The 25,417-nt window shown below is 43.8% G+C and overlaps 1 protein-coding gene across 1 annotated transcript in view; it reads right to left on the reverse strand.

The window, feature by feature from the left end:
- Positions 1-453: 453 nt before the first annotated feature.
- The window catches only part of LOC146830006 (GTPase IMAP family member 7-like), a 211,798-nt gene continuing 186,834 nt past the window's right edge, over positions 454-25,417 (reverse strand). The window contains exon 4 of the mRNA XM_085604243.1: positions 454-1,729. Within this exon, the coding sequence (XP_085460369.1) occupies positions 888-1,729 (842 nt within the window). The 3' untranslated portion in view covers positions 454-887. The remainder of the gene's footprint in view (positions 1,730-25,417) is intronic.

Consider the following 25,417-nt stretch of genomic DNA (forward strand, 5'->3'; position numbering starts at 1 on the left):
CATGTTTACAAAGCTACTCGTGTGGGTGGCTCAATCAGTGCTGCAGGTCCATTAGTAGCATTTGATTTACAGGCCCTGGGTACATGCAGTGTACTGTAGTAGGGACTTTCTAGTATTTCTAAGAGGCCAATAATGGATAAACCAATCACCAATAGAATATAAACAAAAAATCATATGCCCTTTAGCACTGGTGATCAGTGGTAAAGTGCCCGGAGTCCTAAAGCCAACTAAAAAGAAGGTCAGAAAAATAGGAGGAAGAAGGCAAAATGTTTAAGGACAATCCTGCAGAAAAGGCAAGGTCCAACATTGGTGCACATTGACAAGTTTAGGCATTTTAGATTTCTCATCCATACGAAAAATAACAGTGATGCAAACGTTTTGAGGAAAAACTGCAACAAGAGTACTGTAAAAGAACGGAGCGAGCTATCTCTGTACCAAAGATTAATTTATGATAGACAGTGCTTGTAAGTTCATTTTATCCCTATATAGCTGTAACTGGAACAGTCTTGTACCACGAAATACTGTTTTGTCTCTACAGTAATATAACTTTAATCATGTTTTTGAAACAGATTGTAGTAGGTCAGCTTTTATTTAAAAATGTGGATGCATTATTGTAGCAACAGTAATTGTTTATTCATAGTATTGCTTCTTCCTAGCTAAGTGATGTAAAACAAGGGTTCCTGATCTCGATCAGCAATGTAGTACAGTTGGACACTGAACCAAAATGTAACTAGCCACATCAACGATATACACAGGTGATGCCTATGGGATTGCGCCAGTGTGCTGAGGGGCTGTAGAGATTTATGTTGTCTGCCCCACTTTAACTGAGACATAAATGATATAAAACAAGTAGTTGCTTCAGCAATCTTTATCCCTACACACCTGAATCAAAACTCTTTGAACGAGTAGTGTCTCACCCCTCCTATTAAGCCGAAAGGTAGAGCCACTATCGCTGATGTGAACAGAAATGGCAGCCCTGCGAGTGCTGCAGCTGCCACTCCACACCCCATGCCCATCATGGCTCCTACTATCATGCCCTTGTTTATTAAGTGTCTCGGACTAAAATCTTCTTTAGCAATAAAATGACCCCCATTGCACCCCAGCATTTGATTCTGCTCTTTCATCTTTTCTATCAAGTGAATTAGCTCCACCACCTGCCGGGTGTTTTCTTCTCCAGTCGCCCTGTTGTTGAAGGCGCAAAAACGACCCCCGCATTTTGCAATTAGCTCCTTTAGTTTTGACTCAGATTCCAAAACAAATTCTTCTATTGACATATCTCCCAAGTCCTCTTTCCTGGTGAAGACGACAACCATGTGCTTCACCGCTTCCTTTCCAAACACCCTCTGGATGATGTCTATAGACTCCGCCTCTTCCTGGCTGAAGCGCCCCACCTGGAGCACCAGGACTATGGCATGGGGCCCCGGAGCACAGAGCTCCAGACACCGTCTGACATCACTCTCCACGTCTTCCTCTGATGCATGTGTGTTAAAGAACCCCGGGGTGTCCACTGCCACGAGGCGCCTCCCGTTCCAGAAACAGACCCCCTTCTCACACTCCGCAGTCACTGACTGCAGACTCAAAATGGATGTGAACCACTTCTCTGGACGAGAACTGGACTCTTCATCATTGGCATCAAGGATGGAGTTTCCGGTGGCACTTTTACCAACCCCTGTGTGCCCAACAAGAACAAGTCTAAGCTCTCCGTTTTCAGGTTCATCGCTCTCATGATCTGCAATGCAAAAAAGACTGAACTTTATATTTTTTATTTAACAGGTTTACATTAAGCTCCAGCATCAAATAGATAATAGAGCATTTTATATTTAAACAAAAATGACAAACAATAATATAGTAGATTGTTGTGGAACAGAATTGTCTACATAATTAAATATATCTAAATTCAATAGTACAAACAATTTAAAGCAAACAAGAATCTAATCATTTGGAAGCTTCGGGAGCAGTCATTCTATTCCACTATTCCTAACTTGTTTGTAATGAACCAAGGAGTGCATAGATATGAGTAATTCCGGTTTTATACCGTATATTTCACATAATGGAGTGATGTGTAATACGTAAGACATGAACAGACTGCACCATCCTCCCCAACCAGGGTACCCACTAATGACTACACCACACACGGAGCTGAAAATTACAAGTCTTTATTCATCTGCATGTAACTGCATACTCCGCGTTCTAAACCAAGCTTTCATTGCATTCCATTCTAATCACTATGTCATACTTCTGTGTAGTCTGTTTAGAACCACAAAGGTTCTATCATAAAACTAGCAAGACACTACAAATCCCTCAAATGAATTCCCCATTAATGCTTGGAGCAGTGTAGTTTAGAGCGTTACCCTTTTGAAATCATTTATGTGCAACATACACATTTCAAGTGTGTTTTAAATATATTGTCTGTGTGCTTTATACTAATCAAATGTAGTAGGTGGTTATGTTTATTTAAACCCACTGATTAACCCAGTGAGACACTTATGCAGATAGTCCCAGACCCACTCAGACACACACACAAACAGTCACACACCTATTGAGACACTCACCTACTCAGTCACACACCCACTGAGGCCCTCTTGCACTCACTCACATACTTATTTTCAAAGGTTACATGTAGGAAGTAGAAGTGAAAAAACATGAAAAATTCACTGAAAAACAAAGGTTACAGGGACATTATAGGTCGAAAATAGAATTAAAATAATGTTAGAAAATCACTGAAAAAATATAGGTTACAGAGGCGGTATAGTTAGAAAATAGAATTTTAAAAACGTTAGAAAATCACTGAAAAAACATAGGTTACAAGGACTTTATATTTAGGGAATAAAATGAAAAAAACTAAAAATTCACTAAATAAACAAAGGTCACAGGGACATTATAGCTAGGATCACATTTCATTGGTACAAAGCCAGTGAAATTCAGCAGCTAAAGTTACCCGAGCTAACTATAACTTACGACCCTGCAATGCTTTTCTTATAACCTCACATATTACATCACTTGTGATATCATTGATGTCTTCTCAAATGACATCACCAACATCACTGATGACGTCATACACAAAACCACTCACACACACATTCACACCCCTATAAAACCTCATATTTACCCTGTTCCACACAACCACTCACAAACCCATTCACAGACCCATACAGGTACTCACACAGCCACTCACTGATTCATAGAGCCACTCACATATCCACTCACTCTTAAAGCCACTCACAAAACCAATAACTCATCCATACAGCCATTCATGCATCCAGTCACTCACCAATACCACCACTCACACATCCAGCCATACAGACGACAGACACTAATACACCCACTCATGCACCCATACAGCCACTCTCACTCTGAGTCAGTCACCCATATAGCTACTCACAGACCTACTCACTCACCAATACAGTTACTCACACACCCACTCACTTACTCAAACAGCTGCTAACACATGGACTAACTCACCTATACAGTCACAGACACAAGCACACACTCACCAATTTTGAAACTGTAGATAGTAGACAGTTATAATTGTGATGTAAATATAAATACAGAGTGACAGAGTGATATATGTAGTTGCAATTATGGTAATTGCTCAATCAGAGCATAATCAGGGACCCAATAACTTTAGTATATGCATTGTTAGCTCATCCAGAGCAAAATCAGTTTCTTACACACATTTTTTGACTCTAATATGGCGCTCGATGTCAGCGCAAGGAATTGACATTGTAAGTCGCTTTCTATTTTCATGTTGAAATGCATTTGCGCATGTGCAACAGTAAGATAAAATGGCGCTTGTTGTCTGTAAAATTTGTGGTCGAGGAAGGTGTAAGCTGCAACGCGTCCCGCTTTTTGTGATTCAATAAATGGATGAAATCTTTCACCCGTGAGTGCGGTACCTTTTCTTATTTTCTTTGGAGTGGAAGTCCGAGCTGTTATATATATATATTTATATTCACAAAAAAAACCATAGGTTTCAGGCACGTTATAGTTAGAAATTAGCATTTACAAAACCTTTGAAATTCACTGAAAAAACAATAGGTTTCAGGCACATTATAGTTCGAAATTTTCATTTAAAAAACTTTTGAAATTGACTGAAAAAACCATAGGTTTCAGGGATGTAATAGTTAGTTGGACATTTCACTTATAGAAAAACATAGAAATTCCCCTGTTATAGTTAGTTGAGCTAACTATAACTCACGCCCCCGCAATGCACTGCTCATGATGTCACATATTACATCATTCATGACATGGTCAGTGACATCACTGATGACATCACTGATGACCTCTCAAATGACATCACTGATGACATCATCCAGTGAATATGTGTTTCTATAAAATGTAAATATGTTTTATATATATATGCCAAGGTGTACTGAAGAATGAATGGGTGTATAAGAGTCAGGATGCATGATTAAGTAGGTGTTTGACTGACTGTATAAGTGAGTGATTAATTGTGTCTTGATTAATGCATGTGTTAGCGACTGATACAGACATTTACACAGTTTAGGTTGTCAGTTGGTGTGTAAGCAGTTCCATGGTTTGTTTAGCAACCAAATGAGGATCAATATGAGCTACTGATTGCTTGTCTGAGTACCTGTATGGGCGCCTGAGTGTCTGTGTGGGTGGGTGGGTGGGGGGTGTCACTCCGTGCGTAGATGTGTGAGTGGATAATTCAATGGGTATATGTGTTCAAGTATGTATCTGTGAAGGTCTGTATGGCTGGCTGAGTGTGTCTATGAGTGTCTTGGTGAGTGAATGGATGCCTCAGTGGTACATGTGTAAGTAATTCCATATCTCAAAGGCAGTGTATATATGAGTGATGGACTGTATAAATGACTATATGTGAGAGTGAGTGATTGTTAGAGTGCCTGTATGGATCAGTGTGTGCTTTTATTAGTTATTGTATTAGAGTTTAAGTATGTGTTGGTATATGTTTAAATAAGTGACGTGGTATGTGTATAACTGTACAGGTGAGTAAATGAAAGTGTGATTGATTATTTCCATTACTGACTTAGTGTGTGAATAACTCTATGAATCAGAGGCGGTGTGTGAGTGATACCACCAAATAACAGTAATAAGAGCAAGAGACACACAGCAGTTAAGAAAACAACCAAAAAGGTTAATAATTTTTTTTTGTTAAACTTTATTTATTTATAAACATATATAAAGGAAAAACTATTTTCAAACTTTATTTATTAACACATATATATATAAACGATTCACTAATAAACAAAAATTAACAAAAAAATAGAAAGCAACAATGCAGAAGACTCCTGTGGGGACCATGGATGGCAACGACAGAGCCTGGAAAATAAAGCACAAAATAAGGACGTGTGTAATGCGCATATCAAAGGACTGAGAAAGAGAAACAGAGAAGGAAAAACAAGCCAGAGAGAAAAAGAGAGGGAAGGAAAGAAAGGGAGTGAGAATGGGAGAAGGGAGAGAGAGATAGAAGGAAAGGAACGGAATTTAGAGAGTGAGTGAGAGAGAGAGAGAGAGAGAGACTATCGCCTCTGCGCATTCATGAGCAAATAATTACCTGGTGCCAGTGGATTGTGCAGCAGAGGGGGGACTGCACGTGCCCATCAAAACTCCGCCGATCTCACAGGTGTTGCTGAGTCCTGAGTCTTGAATGGCAGAGACCACATCAGATTCTCTGCGGATCTCACAGATGTCGCTGAGTCCTGAGTCATGAGTGGCGGAGACCACATCAGATTCTGCGCGGGTGTCTCAGATGTCGCTGAGTCCTGAATGGCAGAGACCAACTCGGGCTTTGGTGCCGCTAAGCTTGTGGAAGTTAAGTTCGTACCACATGGTAGTAGGCCCCTGATGGCCATATGAGCTTCAGGTGGCACTAACCCTGTGCATCTGAAGTCCGCGCCAAGGAGGTGGTAGGCCCCTGATGGCTATACAGATCAGGGTGCGACTAACCTTCTGCACAATTTTGAAAGAGTCTTTATGGTTGAGACACGTGGAATGGCCGCTATCTAGTCAGCATCGGCAATAAAGGATGTGACGTTGTCGATCTATTATATTTGGGTGGTCGTATGGCCTGTGACGCATGAGCTGGACGGGTGTGGTGTGTGTCGAAACCTGCCCTCAGGGAGTGGGCATGAAAAGTTGAGAACTAGACCACTGACTTGCACAGGAACAGCGAGTACGTCTGCAACAGGTAGCTATGTGGGGCAACGTCGGAACATAATCTGAGTGGGGTGGCGTGGCGTACGATAGAACAGGTCAGGGATAGCTACAATGGCACGGACGGCTCATAGTACTGCATCTGTGAATGGAGCGGACGGGCCGCAGCTGTCCCTCCTGGAGACTGGGTGCAAACTGTTCATAACTCACACTACATAAGTATTGAAAAATCATTTTGTGATTCGGTCCGTCAGCTGGCATCTGTCCGAGGCATTTGTGAAAACATATCAGAGTTCTTTCTGTGATAGATACCCCTTTGACGCTGCCTCTCCCCACATCAGCAGGTAACGCACCCTCTTCCCACATTTCCATCATACCCCAACAACCTTCGTGGGCTCGGAAGTGTCCCTGTGCGGTTCGATAAAGAAGAATCTTAGTCATGTATAGATTTACATATACAAAAAAATATTTAAAGAAAAGAACAACAAATAAGACTGAAGGGAGTCTGGTGCTGTGGTCGCTGCTAGGAAGTTGGGGTGACTGCCATTCAGGATTGAGGACACAGTTATACATGTGGGATCGACTTTTGTTAAAGATGGTTAGTGGGACTACATGTCGCTGGCCTTGCATATCGAAATATGCCTCACTGATCGAAGGGAGTGTGGTGCTGTGGTCGGTTGCATGGACTTGGGGTGACTGCCATTCAGGAGTCAGGACATAGTTACAGATGTGGGACAGGCTTGTATTAAAGAGGGTTAGTGGCACCAGAAGCATTGAGACTGTATGAGCCTCTGATGATACTTGGTGTGGACGGGCCGCACAGGGAGCAATGTGTCTTGGCTATTGGACTGCATCATTTGGAACCACGACTCTATCTGAATTGTGAGACCTGCTGATCGTAGTGTAGGCCAGAGGTAGCGGTGAGCAAGGGCCCACAGCCACGTGCATACGTTGGTGGCCCCATCGGCCTGCGTAGTGCAGGTTCAGTGGCACCACGTGTCGCCGGCCTTCCATATGGAAGTAGACCTCACTAATCGAAGGGCGAATGGTGCTGTGGTCACTGTCACAAAGTTCGGGTCACTGACGTTCAGGACTCAGTTACATATGTGGGATCGGCTTCTGCTGAATAAGGCGAGTGGCACCACGTGTTGTCGGCTTTGCATATGGAAATATGCCTAACTAATCAGAGGGAGTCTGGTGCTGTGGTCGCTGCCACGGACTTGGGGTGACTGCCATTCAGGACTTAGGACACAGTTACGCATGTGGGATCGGCTTGTGTTGAAGAGGGTTAGTGGCACCACGTGCCGCCGGCCTTGCATATTGAAATATGCATCACTGATAGAAGAGAGTGTGGTGCTGTGCTCGGTGCCATTCAGGACTCAGGACACAGTTAGCTATTTCAGGTGCAATAGTTGTTTCTTGATTAATCTATTTGTTCAACATTTGAAGATAATTTGGAAAATTTGTATATTCAATGCTATCTTTACATGCATTAAAATAATCTTCATAGCAGTCACAATGTCCAAGTAATTCCATTTCAGTCCGCCAAGGTTTGAAGAGTTTCAGAAGAGCTAAATAGAAAAATTGCGAGGTCTGCTGCCCGCAGTGTAGAGTGCTGAGTGTTCGTTTGTACTTGAATATGAATTTGGTGATTGTACTAAAGCTATAACTGATATTAAAAAAAATTAGGAAATAAGCATACTAAAAGGATATTATGTAGATTTGAGGCCTGTAATAGTTACTTTCCTAGTGGATTCAGTAGTTAATGAATGAGAAATAATTTCCATTGGGAGCCCTAGTGAGTGCAGTGTAGGATGAAATAAGTACAGAATACACTGATGAAATGTTGTATTTTCAAGGTACAATCTTGTTGTTAAAAATTAGCATTTAAAATTGGAATTGCGAGCTGTACTGCCTGCAGTGTAGACTGCTATTCCATGTTAGTTTGCATTTGAAGATTAATTTGGTCATTGTAGTAAAGCTATAACAGATATAAAAAAAAAAGTTCTTGAAGCAAGGATACTAAAAGGATAATATGTAGGGTGTATAAATATAAACATAGTTGGGATTTTTACCAGAAACTACTATTTCTTTTTCAGACTTCACATCAGTATTATCTTCCATCTGTTATTCAACACCTAGACATATCTAAATGTTATTTTCTGTACAGTTCTCTTGACTAGTAATTAAACGTAACTCTATATCATCACAAATTTGTTTTTTAACATTTACATTAAAACTCGGTTTCGTGCCGCAGCAAAACCTAGAATTATCCAGATGATTCCTGTTGACTTTGAATATAAATTTGCAGATGTCTATCGATCCGAACATTGGTAGGATCCAATTTCTCGATGTGAAAGTATCTTCAAACTGAAGCTGTACAATTTTTTGCTAAGTGTCTTCTCCTGTGAAATTTCTTCCCACATTTCTTTCAATTGGGCTTCTGGTGCTGTGGTCGCTGCCACGGACTTGGGATCACTGCCATTCAGGACTCAACACACAGTTACACATGTGGGATCGGCTTGTGTTGAATAGGATTAGTAACATCACGTTGCACCGGCTTCTGTTGAACAGGGTTAGTGACACCATGTGTCGCCGGCTTGTGTTGAACAGGGTTAGTGGCACCATGTGTTGTGGCTTGCGTTGTACAGGGTTAGTGGCACCACGTGTCGCTGGCTTGTGTTGAACAGAATTAGTGGCACCACGTGTCGCCGGCTTCTGTTGAACAGGGTTAGTGGCACCACGTGTCGTGGCTTGTGTTGAACAGGGTTAGTGGCCCCATGTGTAGCCGGCTGGCATTGAACAGGGTTAGTGGTACCACATGTTGCAAGGTGCTCATATGGAAGTATGCTGCACTGATCGAAGGGCGTCTGGTGCTGTGGTCGCTGCCATGGACTTGGGTTCGCTGCCATTCAGGACTCAGGACACAGTTACATATGTGGGATTGGCTTGTGTTGAACAGAGTTATTGGCACCACGTGTAGCTGCCCTTGCATATGGAAATATGCTGCACTGATCGAAGGGAGTCTGGTGCTGTGGTTGTCTCACGGACTTGGGGTCACTGTCATTCAGGGCTCAGGACACAGTTCCACATGTGCGATCGGCTTGTGTTGAAGACAGTTAGTGGCACCACTTGTCGCCGGTTGCTCACAGTGTAGGGCAGAGGTAGCGGTGAGCAAGTGTCCACAGCCACGTGTATTATTTGGTGGCCCAACCAACCTTGCATAGCACAGGTTCAGTGGCACCATGTGTCGCCGGCCTTCCATATGGGAATACCCCTTAGTGATCGAAGGGAGTCTGGTGCTGTGGTCATTGCCATTGAGGATTCAGGACACAGTTACATATGTGGGATCGGCTTGTGTTGAACAGGGTTAGTTGGTACCACGTGTCGCCGGTCTTCCACAGTGTAGGCCGGAGGTAGCGGTCAGCAAAGGCCCACAGGCAGGTGACGTTGACTTGAGCTGCACTGATTGCGAGCATTTGGTCTTCTTATCTTATTGTAGTTTCTTACACAACTTGCGTTTCTACTAATCTTTAATTGTGAACTATGTAACTCCGGTGTAGGGCAGAGGCAGCGGTCAGGATGGGCGTACAGCCACGTGGCATTGAGTTGAGCTGCACAGTTAGTGGCACCTGGAGTGCTCAGCATGTGCGCACACTGCGATGATACGTGGTCCCAGCGGGCCGCACTGGGAGCAATGTGTTTTGTCTAATGAATTCTTTGTTGATAAGGCCACGTGGCGATGACTTATGGTGCAGTGAGCTAGTAGCACTTGAAGCACACAGCGTGTGCGCACCCTGCGATGATGTGTGGTCTGGGTGGGCTGCACTAGGAGCAACGTGTCTTACAAACTGGACTGCGACATATGCAATCGCCACAACATCTGAATTGAGAGCCGTGCTATCCGTAGTGTAGATCGAAGGCAGTAGTCAGTACAGACATAAGTCTGCGGTGCTGTGCTGCTGGGTTCGCAGGGGCCCTGTGTCGAGGAGGCCCGCGCTTATGGTGGCAGCCACGTGCCAGGGTGAGGGCTGCCGTTCTGATAGACTCGTTGGTCATCCCACAAGTGAGCCACGCCTAGGGCCTGGTCTATTTATAAATACTCCTACGCTGGAGTGGCGTACGTTGGAGCAGCCCACTCCGCTTCCGCTTCTGGGGGAGACAACACAGCTACATGACCGAGATATTCTCCACTGCCTGAGGTAACATGGTTGCGTCCACTGTGCACTACACTACAACAATCAATAGAATATCTCCACATGGAGAGGTTTGTGCTTTGCATAGTGAGGTCTGTGGAGCACATCAGCGTTACACTTGGCATTGTGTGCATTATTATTGATGGGTGATTTGGTACCTTTATATATAGTTGGTTACTCATCTCCCAACATTCAGCTATTGTGTGGGTGAGGGGCATGGCGTTTTGGGAAAGTCCGTTGTCCTGTTTTGCGCTGCCTCAGTGGTAGTAGGGGGGTGGTCCGGGGTGCAGGTTCTGGTGGTGCTGGCGCTGGGTGTTGTGGCCTTGTTGGGTGTCGGAGCTGCATGATCAGTAGCTGTATCACGTGTTGGTCTTTAGATGTGGCTGTGAGTTGGGTCAAAATAATGGAGTAGATAGTCGACCTCCTTACACCAGTTAAAGGTTGATCTTAATGTGTTACTGCTAACTTGTCTTATCGCCTGCTTTTTGGATCGCATTGCAGATTTGGCTGGTTGTTGAAAATATGGGGAAGTGGTGTTTTAGCGTTTTATTTACATGGGAACGCTTACTGTGCATTTCATTAGCGTTAGTTGGGGCTCTCGTTTGTGGCGATTTTGTTGGCATAAGGTATCAATGGAAGAGTGGTGAGATTTGCAGTTTTCACAAAGTTGAGAATGGAATGATGATAAAAAACATAGAAAAAAAGATTGGTTTAATGAAGGTTATAGTTAGAAATTAGCATTTAAAAAACCTTTGAAATTCACTGTAAAAACCATAGGTTTCAGGCATGTTATAGTTAGAAATTAGCATTTAAAAAACCTTAGAAATTCACTGAAAAAACCATAGGTTTCAAGGACGTTATAGTTATTTTTACATTTGACTCACATAAAACCAGAGAATGTTGCGTGTTATCGTTAGTTGAGCTAACTACAACTCGCGCCCCCACAATGCACTGCTGATGACGTCACATATTACATTATTCATGACCTGGTCAGTGACATCACTGATGACATCTCAAATGACATCACTGATGACATCACTGATGTCATCATCCACGTCAAAATCCGATGCACCTAATCAGACCCTAATATAACACTTGATACACCCAGTCTAAAATACAGACTATGATTTTCGAAACAGTGAACACACCAATACCAGTTAGTACATATCCACTCTCTAATTTGTAGATCTACACATCCATCCATTCACCTATACACTCACTCATACATACAGTCAGCCATCAATACAGCATTATCATATCCAGTCACATATCTATACAGACACTCACACACCGCCTCTCATTCATAGAGTTATTCACACACCTAGTCAGTAATGGAAATAATCGATCACACTTTAATTTACTCATCTGTACAGTTATACACATACCACATTACTTATTTAAACATATACTAACACATACTTACACTGTAATACAATAACTAATACAAGGACACACTGATTCATACAGGCAGTCTCACAATCACTCATTCTCACGTATGGTCATTTATACAGTCCAACACTCATACATACTGCCTTTCACATATGGAGTTACTCACTAAGGGTGGCCAACAATTTCCGTTCCGCTCACGGAAATTGTGAAATTTCGACATGTTTGCGTTCCGCGCGGAACGCGAAAATGTTGAAACTTCTGCGATCCGCGAGGGAACGGAAATTGTCGCCCACCCTTGGCTAGGCAGGTGTGCTTTCTCCCCATATCTACCGTCAGCAATTTGATGGAGGTCTGTGCATCCATAGGTTTCTCGAGCACAATCCTCCTGTAGTTCCTGACACCTGGAGGTTCTTTCTCCTCATCTGCTGCTTTGGTCGGTCTCTGACCCTTTATAAACAAGAGGCATGTGAACTGCATAGAAGCCCCGCCTCACACTGGCGGTGTGCAACGTCTTCCCACCCTTTCCCCACTATGATGGACAGCTCACTCGAGGGACCCTGGCACCCATCGGTGCGGTGGCAAAGTTACAGACACACATGGTCGCTGGAGACAACTCTTCTGGCCCTTTACATAGCTGTAGTGTAGGAAAAGCACTATACATTTACCCAACGAGGTAGCACTTACTGATTATCCAGTAGAAAGTACTCCAGTTGAGTAGAGGTATTGCACAAAACGGTGGCATCTTCCTGGATAAATATGCAGGGCAGGATACATTCTGGAAATTAAACCTCAACAGGAAGCACTTACACTGAATTTGACCTTCAACTCGGGCACCTGCTTTATTTATATCTGTACGTCTTACTACAGATATAAATAAAGCAGGTGCCCGAGTTGAAGGTCAAATTCAGAAACGCATTAATCAGCACAAAATCTCCGCGATCACGAGAGTTTTCACGTGATCGCTGAGATTTTTTGCCGTTTTGCGATATTTTGCGAAAGGCACTTTCGCAAATTGCGCCCACCGTTATTATTCACACATGCACCACTGAGGCATCCAATCACTCACCAAGACACTCATACACATACTCACTCAGCCATACAGACCTTCACAGATACAGACTTGAACACATATACCCAGTAAATTATCCACTCACACATATATGCACAGAGTCACACCCTCCACCCACCCACACAGACACTCAGGTACACATACAGAGACTCATACAAGCAATGAATAGCTCATATAGATCTTCATTTAGTTGCTAACCAAACCATGGAACTGCTTACACACCGACTGACAACCTAAACTGTGTGAATGTCTGTATCAGTCGCTAACACATGCATTAAGCAAGACACAATTAATTACTCACTTATACAGTTCTACTACGTAATCATCCATCCTGAGTCTTATACACTCATTCATTCTTCAATACACCTTGGCATATATATATAAAACATATTTACATGTTATAGAAACACACATTCACTGGATGATGTCATCAGTGATGTGATCACTGATGTCATTTGAGATGTCATCAGTGATGCCAGTGCATTGCGGGGGCATGAGTTATAATTAGCTCAACTATCTATAACAGGCGAATTTTTCTGGTTTTATATGAGTCAAATGTCCAACTAGCTATAACGTCCCTGAAACCTATGGTTTTTTCAGTGAATTTCTAAGGTTTTTTAAATGCTAATTCCTAACTCTAACGTGCCTGAAACCTATGTTTTTTTCAGTAAAAAAAAAAAAAAAAAAAAAATTATATATATATATTCACTGAAAAAACCATAGGTTTCAGGGCCGTTATAGTTAGCTGGACATTTTCCTCGTACAAAACCCTAGAAATTCCCCTGTTATAGTTAGTTCAGCTAACTATAACTCGCGCCCCCGCAATGCACTGCTGATGACGTCACATATTACATCACTCATGACATGGTCAGTGACATCACTGATGACATCACTGATGACATCTCAAATAACATCACTGATGACATCACTGATGACATCATCCATGTGATAAATTACTGCATCTTCTCACACCCTAATTTAACCGTTGATACACCAACTCAAAATTTCAGACATCCATTCTCAAAACCATAGATACTCCAATACCAATAAGTACATACCCACTCATTAACTCTTAGGTCTACATACACCTGCACTCACTCACCTGTACAGTCACTCATACTTACAGTCACTCCGTACAAGACTATCATGTGCATTTATACACCTACATAGACACTCAAACACCACCAATCAGCCATAGAGGTACTCTCACACCTAGTCAGTCATGCAAATAATTAATCACACTCCCATTTACTCACCTATGCAGTTATACACACTCAAGTTCACTTACTCATAAAAATAGTACCACATTCTTACGCTCTTAGACAATCATTGATACAAGCACACACTCATCCATACAGCCACTCTCACAATCACACACTCTCACATATACCCACTTATATACTCTTAGACGCATATATACTGCCTTTCACATATGTAGTTAGTCACACATGTACCACTGAGATATACATTCAATCCCTAACACACCCATACATACACTCACTCAACCATACAGTTCATCACAGATGCACTCTTAAAACCATGCACCCATAGAATCACCCACTCACACAACTATGCACAGAGTCACACACACCCTACCCACACAAACACTCAGGCACCCATACAGATACTCAGACAACCAATCAATAACCCATATAGACACTCATATAGCTATTCACAAAACCATGCAGCCACTTATACACCAACAGACAGACACATATATACATTCACACAGTTTAGTCACTAGTCTGCAGTAAGATACATTTAATGACTCACTTATAGAGTCAGTTACGCACCTAGAAAATCATCCATTCACACACTTGTACAGCCACTCATTCTTCCACAGGCCTTTCACTATAAATATATAAAACATAGTTAAACTTTACAGAAACACACAGTCACTGGATGCCGTCATCAGTGATGTCATCAGTGATGTCATTTGAGATGTCATCAGTGATGTCATGAGTGATGTCACTGACCATGTCATGAGTGATGTAATATGTGACGTCATCAGCAGTGCATTGCGGGGGCGCGAGTTATAGTTAGCTGAACTAACTATAACAGGGGAATTTCTAGGGTTTTGTACGAGGGAAATGTCCAGATAACTATAACGCCCCTGAAACCAATGGTTTTTTCAGTGAATTTCTAAGGTTTTTTAATGCCAATTCCTAACTATAACGCCCCTGAAACCTTTGGTTTTTTCAGTGAATTTCAAAGGTTTTTTAAATGCTAATTCCTAACTATATCAGGCCTGAGACCTATGGTTTTTTCAAAGGTTTTGTAAACCTATGGTTTTTTCAAAGGTTTTGTAAATGACAATTTTGAATGTATTCATTGTTATACTGATTTTTTTGATACTGATTTACTACATTTTTTAAACTATTTATTTTTAGGTATATTTTTTAATTACATTATAATTACATTATACATTACAATACAAAATATACTTTCTCACAATGAATTACTTTAGTTTAAATACTTGGCAAATAGGTAACAGACTTTTAAATACAGTAGTTACAGTTGTTGCAATGGGCAACACAATTTCAAACACAAAGCAACATTGAGCTCAATGTGAATGTCTAGTTAAATGCAATTAGTTACTTTATGGATTACTTTTCTAACCACAGGACTGGATCCTAGATTCAGTCCTTGGACATCTCCTGTAAACAGTTGAGTAAAAGCGTTTTGGTTACAGTAATTATTTTTAAGGAATATTATTGTATTTTAAAAGTTGACACTTAGAAATTTTTTCACATAGAATCACCAATGTTTTCGTATGGCAGAAAATTCACTTAGCAGGTAAGTAGTGTTATTGTTACTTTTTCTTACTCAGAGGTGGATCCTGGATCCAGCACTGGCCAACCTCCTGTAAACAGTTGAAAGAAGGTGTTTAAGTCATACAGACGATTTTTTAGGAATATCTTTAGTTTGTGAAAATAGACACTTTTCTTTTTTTTTATTTTTTTATTTTTAATAAGTGTTTCTATAATCCACAAAATCACAATAATTTGCACATAGCACAACCCCTTGCCCGAGAGAAACGTTAATCGAGAAGTCAAACAAAAAAACACAATACTTTATCCCCGAAAATCTGTCAACATAATAAATATCTTTCCAAACTTATTTTGAAACATTCTCATTAACTTGAAACCTCCTCCTTCCACTTCCTAATAGGCACCCAAATACGCTTGCCTAAAATTCTACCCTTTTTCCCCTTCCTATCATATATCCCTCTTTCCAAATTATATGCTGATAACAATCTAGCTAACCATTGGTGGAATGTTGGAGCTGACTTATCCAACAACGCTGATGCGACACAGATTCTCAAGAATGACATAGCCACAAACAAAAAGTAAGACGAACCAGCCTCCTCGTTTCCACCTCCTACTCCAAGGAGAATCCATGCTGGCGTAAGAACAACCTTTATTCCTAGATTTACCTCTAATAAAGATTCTATATTCTTAATCAATAAATTAAGCTGTGGGCAGAACACAAAAATGTGGACAATATCAGCCTCACTACTATCACACCGGGGGCACGTAGTTCCAGTTGTTCCCCCCCATTGAGCGATCCTATCGGGTGTATGATGTAATGAATAAATCGTCTTATAATGTTGGGCCTGCAATGCTGCTGAACAAAGTATGGTCCGCCCCAGTTCAAGAGAGTCCTGGAAACAATCCTCATCAACCTGAAGTTTATCTCCCCATTTCCTTCCATATTTCCCCAAATCATCACCTTTTAGTAAAGATAGTTCAGCATAGATTTTCTTTATAGAGCATTGTGCCCCACACGCAATCACATCCATTACCCTATTTTTACTAAACCCAGCAGCTCCACCCTTCTTATTCATCAAAAAGCTCCGAACTTGCAAAAACTTTAAGAAATTATTCCTAGGCATACCATACAATCCTTGAATTTCAGTAAACTGTAAGACACCTTGAACTCCCGTGAAATCACCCAATTTCCGAATACCCCGCTGACCCCAATCACCAATCACTCCATCCGTGAATATTTCAGCTGGAAGGGACTCGTTCCCTTCAATCCGAGTGTAAGCATTGAATCTACCCAGCCCCAATTTTTTACACAGTGATGTCCAGATTTTAAAGCCTGCTATAAGTGTCTTAAATCGAGTTCGTTTATAGTGCCCAGGATCTGTATATTTCGGGAAACAATTCCCAGCATCTTGACCAATGAGTATTGCATATATATCAATTGATCCTTCCTTAACCTGAGTATCTGAGGTGTCTCCCCCCATAACCCCTTCTCATGTACTGGATGGCTGCTGCATGATAGTATAGCTTAAAATCCGGTACTGCCCATCCTCCCCTATCCCTAGGGAGAGTTAAAAATCGAAGGACTCTCCTAGTTTTCCCTTGTGCCCATATAAATCTATTGATCAGGCGTTCAATTACCACAAACCATTTACCTTCGAATATCAATGGGATTGTCCTAAACAAATAAAGAAATTTGGGGAAAATAAACATTTTAATCACGTTAGAACGCCCAACCAGGAAAAGATGAAGGTTGTGGATCCTATCAAATTCTTTCTTACATTTTGCTATTATAGGCTCAATATTTTGCTCCACGATCTTATCTAAGTCTGCCGAGATGCTAATACCAAGATACCCCGCCGATTTCACTACCCACGCATCATTCCAGTTCGCCTGAGTATTCTTTATAATCTGTGTCTTAGGACCATTTAAAGCATATCCCGATATCCGACCAAATACCTCAGCCTCCAATTCTACTTCCATGATTGCCCTAGTAGGGGAGGGAGTCACTATCGCCACATCATATGCGTAAACTAAAGTTTTACACAGTTGGCCCTGTATGCTAATCGGAGCAATTTGATCATTTAATTCCAACCTACGGATCAGCGGATCAATATAAACCGCAAATAAAAGAGGCGAGCATGGGCACCCCTGACGAGTACCTTGTTTAATCTGCACTGGTAATGTATGCCCACCATTTATTCTAAGCCGGGCTGTAGGTGACCGATAAAGTGCCTGTATCGCCCTTATGAATCCTACTCCTACACCGCACCATAGTAAAGCAGCCCAGAGATAGTCCCAGGAGACCCGGTCAAATGCCTTTTCTGCATCTAAAAACATAACCGCCATAGGTTCTCCTTAGACTTCCGTGGCATCAAATAAAGTAATTACCTTATGAACATGTTGTGTAGTTCCTTTCCCCGGTATAAACCCATGTTGTGTAGGGCTAACCAGTTGCCCTATTATCTTAGACAGTCTAGCAGCCATTACTTTAGAAAAAATGTTGGCATCCGAGTTCATGAGGGTGATAGGTCTATATGAACCCGGTTCCAAAGATGACTTACCCTTTTTCAAAATCACCACGATATCGGCACCTGCCCATGATGCTGGAACAGATTGACCAGACTGTGCCTGTAAAATTGTATCAACAAGGTCAGGACCTATTATTTTTTGAAACATTTTATAGAATTCAATTGGGATTAAGTCAGGCCCACCGGCCTTACCAGAGGGGAGATTATTAAGAGCCGCTAAAATTTCCTCAGTTTCCAACGGTGCATCAAGTGCTTCCCTATCTTCGTCAGAGAGCTGCGGAGGAATGAGATTCCCCAGATACCGCTGAATATCTGAGGGGGCTCCAGGCTGATCTTCACTATATAGTTTAGCATAAAACTGTCTGAAAACCTCTCTGATCTGCTCGGAATCAGAAGCTTTACCTCCTTTACCATCTGATATCTCATTGATCTCTCCTGATGCAGCTCTCTGCCTGGTGCGAATTGCAAGGGTATGTCCAACCCGCTCGCTCAGCTCATAACATTGCTCTCTTTTGGTCAGATAAATCGCGGCTGCCTTTGTAGCAAACCCCTCATTAATGTCTGCTTTGATACATGAAATCTTAAGAAGTACCGGAGTAGGGGAGACGCCAGCCTGTACTGCGAGGGCCAACTCCTGCTCTGCCTTTGCCACTGCTTTTACTAATTTATTAACTCCGGCCTCTTCTTGCTTTTGATTATACAAACTGTAACTTAACGTCTCTCCCCGAACCCCGGCCTTAAAAGCATCCCAGATCATCCCTGAGGAGGTACTACCGTGATTAATTTGCCAATAATTCTTAATCCAGTTGTTCATATGCTTGACATAATCATCATCCTTAAGCAACCTCCTCTCAAAGGTCCATGTCCGTATGCGCCTTTCACATCCTATCAATTTTACTGTTAAAACCAATGGGTTATGGTCAGAAACCAGTCGAGGAAACTTCTCTATCCGACTATCAGAAATTAGGGAATTTGATATAAAAAAATAATCCAGCCTAACAAAAACCATATGTGGGGCGGAGTAATAAGTTATTCCATCATCTAATGGATTCAAGCGTCCCCATACATCAATTAAAGAGTTATGATATGCCAAATCAACTATCGCTCTAGATACCTTTTTCTTCTGACCTCGATATTGCTGTCCTTTCTCAGTACCCAACCCGCCAACCCCATTTATGTTAAAATCCCCCCCCAGAATGACTGGTTCTGGCCAAAGAGCCAGCTCTGAATCTAGGTATTCAAAAACAGCTGGATCATCCTCAGTAGACCTATACACTGATCTGATGGAAACTGTTCGATCATTAATTAAACATTCCATCAAGACCCATCTCCCCCATTGGTCCTCCTTCATCCTAATGACCTTGGCGTCCCTTCTTTTGGACAAGATAGCAACCCCTCTAGTCCTGGTCCCCTATCTCGAATATGCAAGCAAGAAAAAACCAAGCTGTTCCATTAAGTAACCCCTTGTACCTTCTACGTGCGTCTCCTGGAGGCATACAAAATCCAACTGCATTAATCTCAGAGCAGCCGCAACACGTCGTCTTTTCACCTGATCATTCAGCCCACACACGTTAATTGAAGCAATCCTTATATTCATTAAAATACATCATATGTCTGGGAAAATAGACACTTTTCTGGTGAAAACCACACAATGGATTCCTATGGAAGGAAATACAAGTTACTGGTAAGTACGCTTAGAATTACTTTTCATGGTCAGTGCTGGGCTAAAAGATGCAGCACTGGGTTCTCTCCTGATTACAGGTGAGTAAATCGGAATTTGTAGTTCGGCTGATTTTAGAGGAATATTTGTACGTTTCAAAAATGGACACTTAGAAAATGTTCTGGTGAAAACCACACAATGGATTCCTATGGAAGGAAATACAAGTTACTGGTAAGTACGCTTAGAATTACTTTTCAGGGTCAGTGCTGGGCTAAAAGATGCAGCACTGGGTTCTCTCCTGATTACAGGTGAGTAAATCGGAATTCGTAGTTCGGCTGATTTTAGAGGAATATTTGTACAATGGTGAAGGAAGGGGGAGGGGCCTGAGGTGACCTGTGCAAACACGCCCTGTGGCGCGTTTTAAGTTGGGGAATTAATTCCTCTTCAATCCTGTGGTCCCCTGGGGGCCAACTAGCCCACCAGGTACCTCCAGTATGCGCCAGGGAGCTGCATTGCAGAGAGGTATTCACAGGCCACACCCCTTTTTACAACACTGTGCAACACAGCTCCGTGGCGCTTACTGGAGGTACCTGGTGGGCTAGTTGGTACCCAGGGAACCTCAGGATTGAAGAGGAATTAATTCCCCAACTTAAAACGCGCCACAGTGCGTGTTTGCACAGATCTCACCTCAGGCCCCGCCCCCTACCTTCACCACTGTGCAAATGCACCCCGTGGGGTGTTTTAAGTTGGGGGATTAAGTCCCCTTGAATCCTGAGGTCCCCTGGCAGCCAACTAGCCCACCAGGTACCTCCAGTATGCGCCAGGGAGCTGCGTTGCAGAGAGGTGTACAGAGGCCACATCCCTTTTTACAACACTCTGCAACGCAGCTGTGTGGCGCTTAGTGGAGGTACCTGATGGGCTAGTTGTCCCCTAGGGGACCTCTGGATTGAAGAGTAATGAATTGCCCAACTTAAAACGCGCCACAAAGCGTGTTTGCACAGATCTCACCTCAGGCCCCGCCCCCTACCTTCACCACTGTGCAAACGTGCCCCGTGGTGCGTTTTAAGTTGGGAGATTAAGTCCCCTTGAATCCTGAGGTCCCCTAGCGGCCAACTAGACCACCAGGTACCTCCAGTAAGCGCCAGGGAGCTGCGTTGCAGAGGTGTAAAAAGGGGCGTGGCCTCATTACACCTCTCTGCAACGCAGCCCCCTGGTGCATACTGGAGGTTCCTGATGGGCTAGATGGCCCCCAGGGACCCCCATTATTGAAGGGGAATTTGTTCCCCCTCTGCAAATGCGCCAGGGGGCGCGTTTGCAGAGTGGTGTAAGGAGGGGTCGTGGCCTCCTGCCCGATCCTTTTTTTTTCCCCTCTGTTTTTTTAGAAGGGGGGCTGTGTAGCCCCCCTTCTTTTTCTTTTTTTTTGGCCCTGGGGACACCCTCCCCCAGGGCCTGCCCCCAATTTTGATTAAAAAAAAACAAAAAACAGGCCTTAATCTGCCCGGGGACCCCATCCCCCAGGGCATGGCCCTTTTTTAAAGAATTATATTTTTTATGGAGGGGGGCTGCGTAGCCCCCCTCCTGTGGCCACCTATGGCCCCGGGGACCCCATCCCCCAGGGCCACTTTTTTATTTATTTATTTATTTTTGGGGGAGGGGGGCCGCGTGGCCCCCCTCCCGGGCCACTTATGGACCCGGGGACCCCATCCCCCGGGGCCTGGCCTCTGTTTGGGGCCGTGGGGGGGTCCCCAATCCCCCCACGGTCCCGCCGGCTCCCCGCATCCTTCGGGAGCCGGAATTGCTTTTCCACATGGGGAACTGGTAAGATGCAGCTCCCCGTGTGGAAAAGCAATCGTCTTTGGTATTTGGAAGAGAGAGCAGGTTTCCTGCTCTCTCTTCCAAATACCAAAGCAGTTTGCTATGGTAGGATGGGAGCCGCGAGGCTCCCACCCTGCCATAGCAAACAGCAGTGTCCCGGGGGTGGGCACCCCAGGACACTGCAGGAGCCGGCCCTGGGGGGTGGCGGTCCCCAGGGCCATCTTTGGCTCCAGGAGGGGGGCCGCGCAGCCCCCCTCCCACTGAATTTAAAGCCCCGGGGGGTGGTGGTCCCCGGGGCTTGGGGGTCCGTAACGGACCCCCAATTTTACATAATTAGTGCCCCGGGGAGGTGGCGGTCCCCAGGGCGTGTTGGGAGGGCTCGAGCCCCCCCACACAGGCTTTTTTTTAAAAAACAAGCCCCGGGGGTGGCAGTCCCTGGGCCTGCGGGGGGGCCATGAGCCCCCCCTCATACAATAAATTAAAACCCCGGTGGGTGGCGGTCCCCGGGGCTGGGGGGCCCCCCTTTATAATAAAGAAATTGCCCCCGGCACTTGGCCCCCCCGGGGGCTAAATCAAAACGAAGCGCGGGAGTCCGCGCTTCATTTTTTTTTTCATTACTGGGATGCGCATCCCGCGATTTTTAAAAAAAATAATATTTTTTTTTGGGCCTTGGGGGTCCTTGTGGGACCCCCTGAGCAGGCCTAGGGGGTCAGGGTGTTTCTACCCTGCCCCCTTCTCACGTTTTGCGCCTTTTTTTTGTGCTTTCTTGTGCCTCGGTTCTACCGAGGCACAAGATGGCTGCCAACACTTCCTGATTCAGAGTGTTGGCAGCCAATTAGCATTCAGCTCGTGCTCGGGAGGGTTCGGGGAGGGTGCGGGGGTCCCGGCCATAGATATATATGTACTTTTAACTCTAATTTTCTCAGGAACTACTGAACGGATTTACACCATTTAAGCAAAAGGCACGAGTCTGAACTGAGGACTACCTCTTTGCCAAATTTGGTGTAATTCCGTTCAGCAGTTCGGGCTGTAGCTGCAACAACAAATCCTATGGGAAATTGCATGGGGAAAACGCGTTTTGGGACCCCCCCTTTTTTCTCGGTCCCCGCTTGACGAATCACCTCGAAACGTTCAGGGTAGGAGCGGAGCGCAGCTGGCCAAAAGTTTGGAAAAATTGCGAAGATTCGTCAATCGGCGCCAATGTAATTCCAAATAGAATGTTGCGGATTTCCTATGGAAAATAGGTCCTAACTATAACTATCTACTGCCGACAGCCAGTCACTCATACATGTACTCACTCATCATATGTACTCATACACCTATACATCCTGTTACACAACGCCACTCATCCATAGAGTTACTCACACACATAGTCACTCATGCTTATAAAGAATAAAACATCCATTTACTTGCATATACAGTTATACACACACCACCACACTTCTACCTAAACTTACACACACTTAGTCTTTTAAACAATCACTTATAGAAACACATACTTATTCATACAGGAACTCTTTCAATCTCTCACTCTCACATATACTCACTTATATACACCAATAGTCACATATACTAATTTAAAACACATGTAGTTACTCATAAAGACACTGTTGAGACAGTCATTCACTCACTAACACACTCCCATGCACACACTCATCTACCCATACAGTCCTGCACACATGCTGTCTTCAACACATACAAACAGTGAGTCATTTGAGATGTCATCAGTGATGTCATGAGTGATGTCAGTGACCATGTCATGAGTGATGTAATATGTGACGTCATCAGCAGTGCATTGCGGGCGCGCGAGTTATAGTTAGCTGAACTAACTATAACGGGGGAATTTCAATGGTTTTGTACGAGTGAAAAGTCCAGCTAACTACAACGCCCCTGAAACCTATGGTTTTTTCAGTGAATTTCTAAGGTTTTTTAAATGCTAATTCCTAACTATAACGTGCCTGAAACCTATGGTTTTTTCAGTAAATTTCAAAGGTTTTTTAAATGCTAATATCTAACTATGCCTTCAGAGACAGGACATGTGAAGAAAGAAGAAAAAACACACAGAAAGAAAAAAAAGAAATGCAGAAAGAAGCAACAGAAGAAGTCCTCAAAGATGAAGAAAAGTGCAGGAAGAAGGATAACGTGCAGAAAGAACAAACATAAGAGCAGAAAGAAGTCTTGTTGCAAAATCATCCTGTACCCTCAACTTTTTCAGACGGATACTGGTGGTAACCGAGTCTGACTAACCAGTCCTAGAGCCAGTGCTATGTTAAAAGACACTCAGAATACAGTGATAAAACCTACATACACTAGGGAACACTATGCGTTGGGGTCCCCCTGTGATTAGCATGACCGCCTTTGTAAGCCCCTAGTATATAATAGGGCAGGGGATTAAAACTACCTCTTAAAACGCGCCACAGGGCGTGTATGCACACGTCACCTAAGGCCCCGTCCCCTTCCTTCCCCACTGTGTAAACACGCCCTGTGGACGTTTTAAGTTGGGAGATTAAGTCCCCTTGAATCCTGAGGGTCCCTAGGGTCCAACTAGACCACTAGGTAACTCCAGTAAGCGCCACAGAGCTGCATTGCAGAGAGGTGTAAAAAGTGGCACGGCCTGGACCACTTCTCTGCAACGCAGCTCAGTGGTGCTTATTGGAAGCACCTGGTGGGCTAGTTAGCCCCCAGGGGCCCTCAGGATTGAAGGGGAATTATTTCCCCAACTTAAAACGCGCCATAGGGCATGTTTGCACACGTCACCTCAGGCCCTGTCCCCTCCCTTCCCCACTGTGTAAACCCGCTCTGTGGCTGTTTTTTAAGTTGGGAGATTAAGTCCCCTTGAATCCTGTGGGTCCCTAGGGGCAAAATACCCCACTAGGTACGTCCAGTAAGCGCCATTGCAGAGAGGTGTAAAAAGGGGCACGGCCTGCACCACCTCTCTGCAATGCAGAGCAGTGGCGCTTACTGGAAGCACCTGGTGGGCTACTTGGCCCCCAGGGTCCCTCAGGATTGAAAGGGAATTATTTCCCCAACTTAAAACGCGCCACAGGGCGTGTTTGCACACGTCACCTCAGGCCCCGTCCCCTCCCTTCACCACTGTGTAAACGCGCCCTGTGGCCGTTCTAAGTTGAGAGATTAAGTCCTCTTGAATCCTAAGGGCCCCTAGGGTCAAACTAGCCCACTAGGTACCTCCAGTAAGCGCCACAGAGCTGCGTTGCATAGAGTTGTAAAAAGGGGCGTGGCCTCAGAACACCTGTCTGCAACGCAGCTCCCTGGCGCATACTGGAGATACCTGTTGGGCTAGTTGGCCCTCAGGGACCCTCAGTATTGAATGGAAATTAATTCCCCAACTTAGAACTGGCCAGGGGGTGCGTTTGCAGAGTGCTGCAAGGAGGGGGTGTGGTCTTTTATTTATTTTATTTTTTTAAGAAGGAGGGCTGTGTTGCCCCCCTTCTTTTTCTAATTTATTGGCCCTGGGTACCTGTGAGAAGTTGGCCTGGTATATGATGTTCACTAGTTAAAGTGACCACCTTGTACCATGCCAAGCAACCCTTATGGTGTGGTTGTAAGTCAACCTTTTCGGACTAGCTGCCCTAGTGGTAGCGTAGGCTAAGCAGTCTTTGAGGCTAAACTCGTGATGCGTGTTAAGCAGGCTGTTTTACCAATAGTAACCCCCTTTTATACCAATGAAAGGACACCACACAGATATATATTCAAAATATATATGTATTTATTTCTCAAAGTAACCCCTAGTCTCTTTATGAGCACAGGAGCACAAATCGTCAAACAAGATTATCACAGAATACACAGAAGTTGCACTTTATATGGATAGGCCCTGGTGGCCACTCGAACCA

Source organism: Triturus cristatus, chromosome 5_1, assembly GCF_964204655.1.
Source record: "Triturus cristatus chromosome 5_1, aTriCri1.1, whole genome shotgun sequence".
Lineage (NCBI taxonomy): Eukaryota > Metazoa > Chordata > Amphibia > Caudata > Salamandridae > Triturus > Triturus cristatus.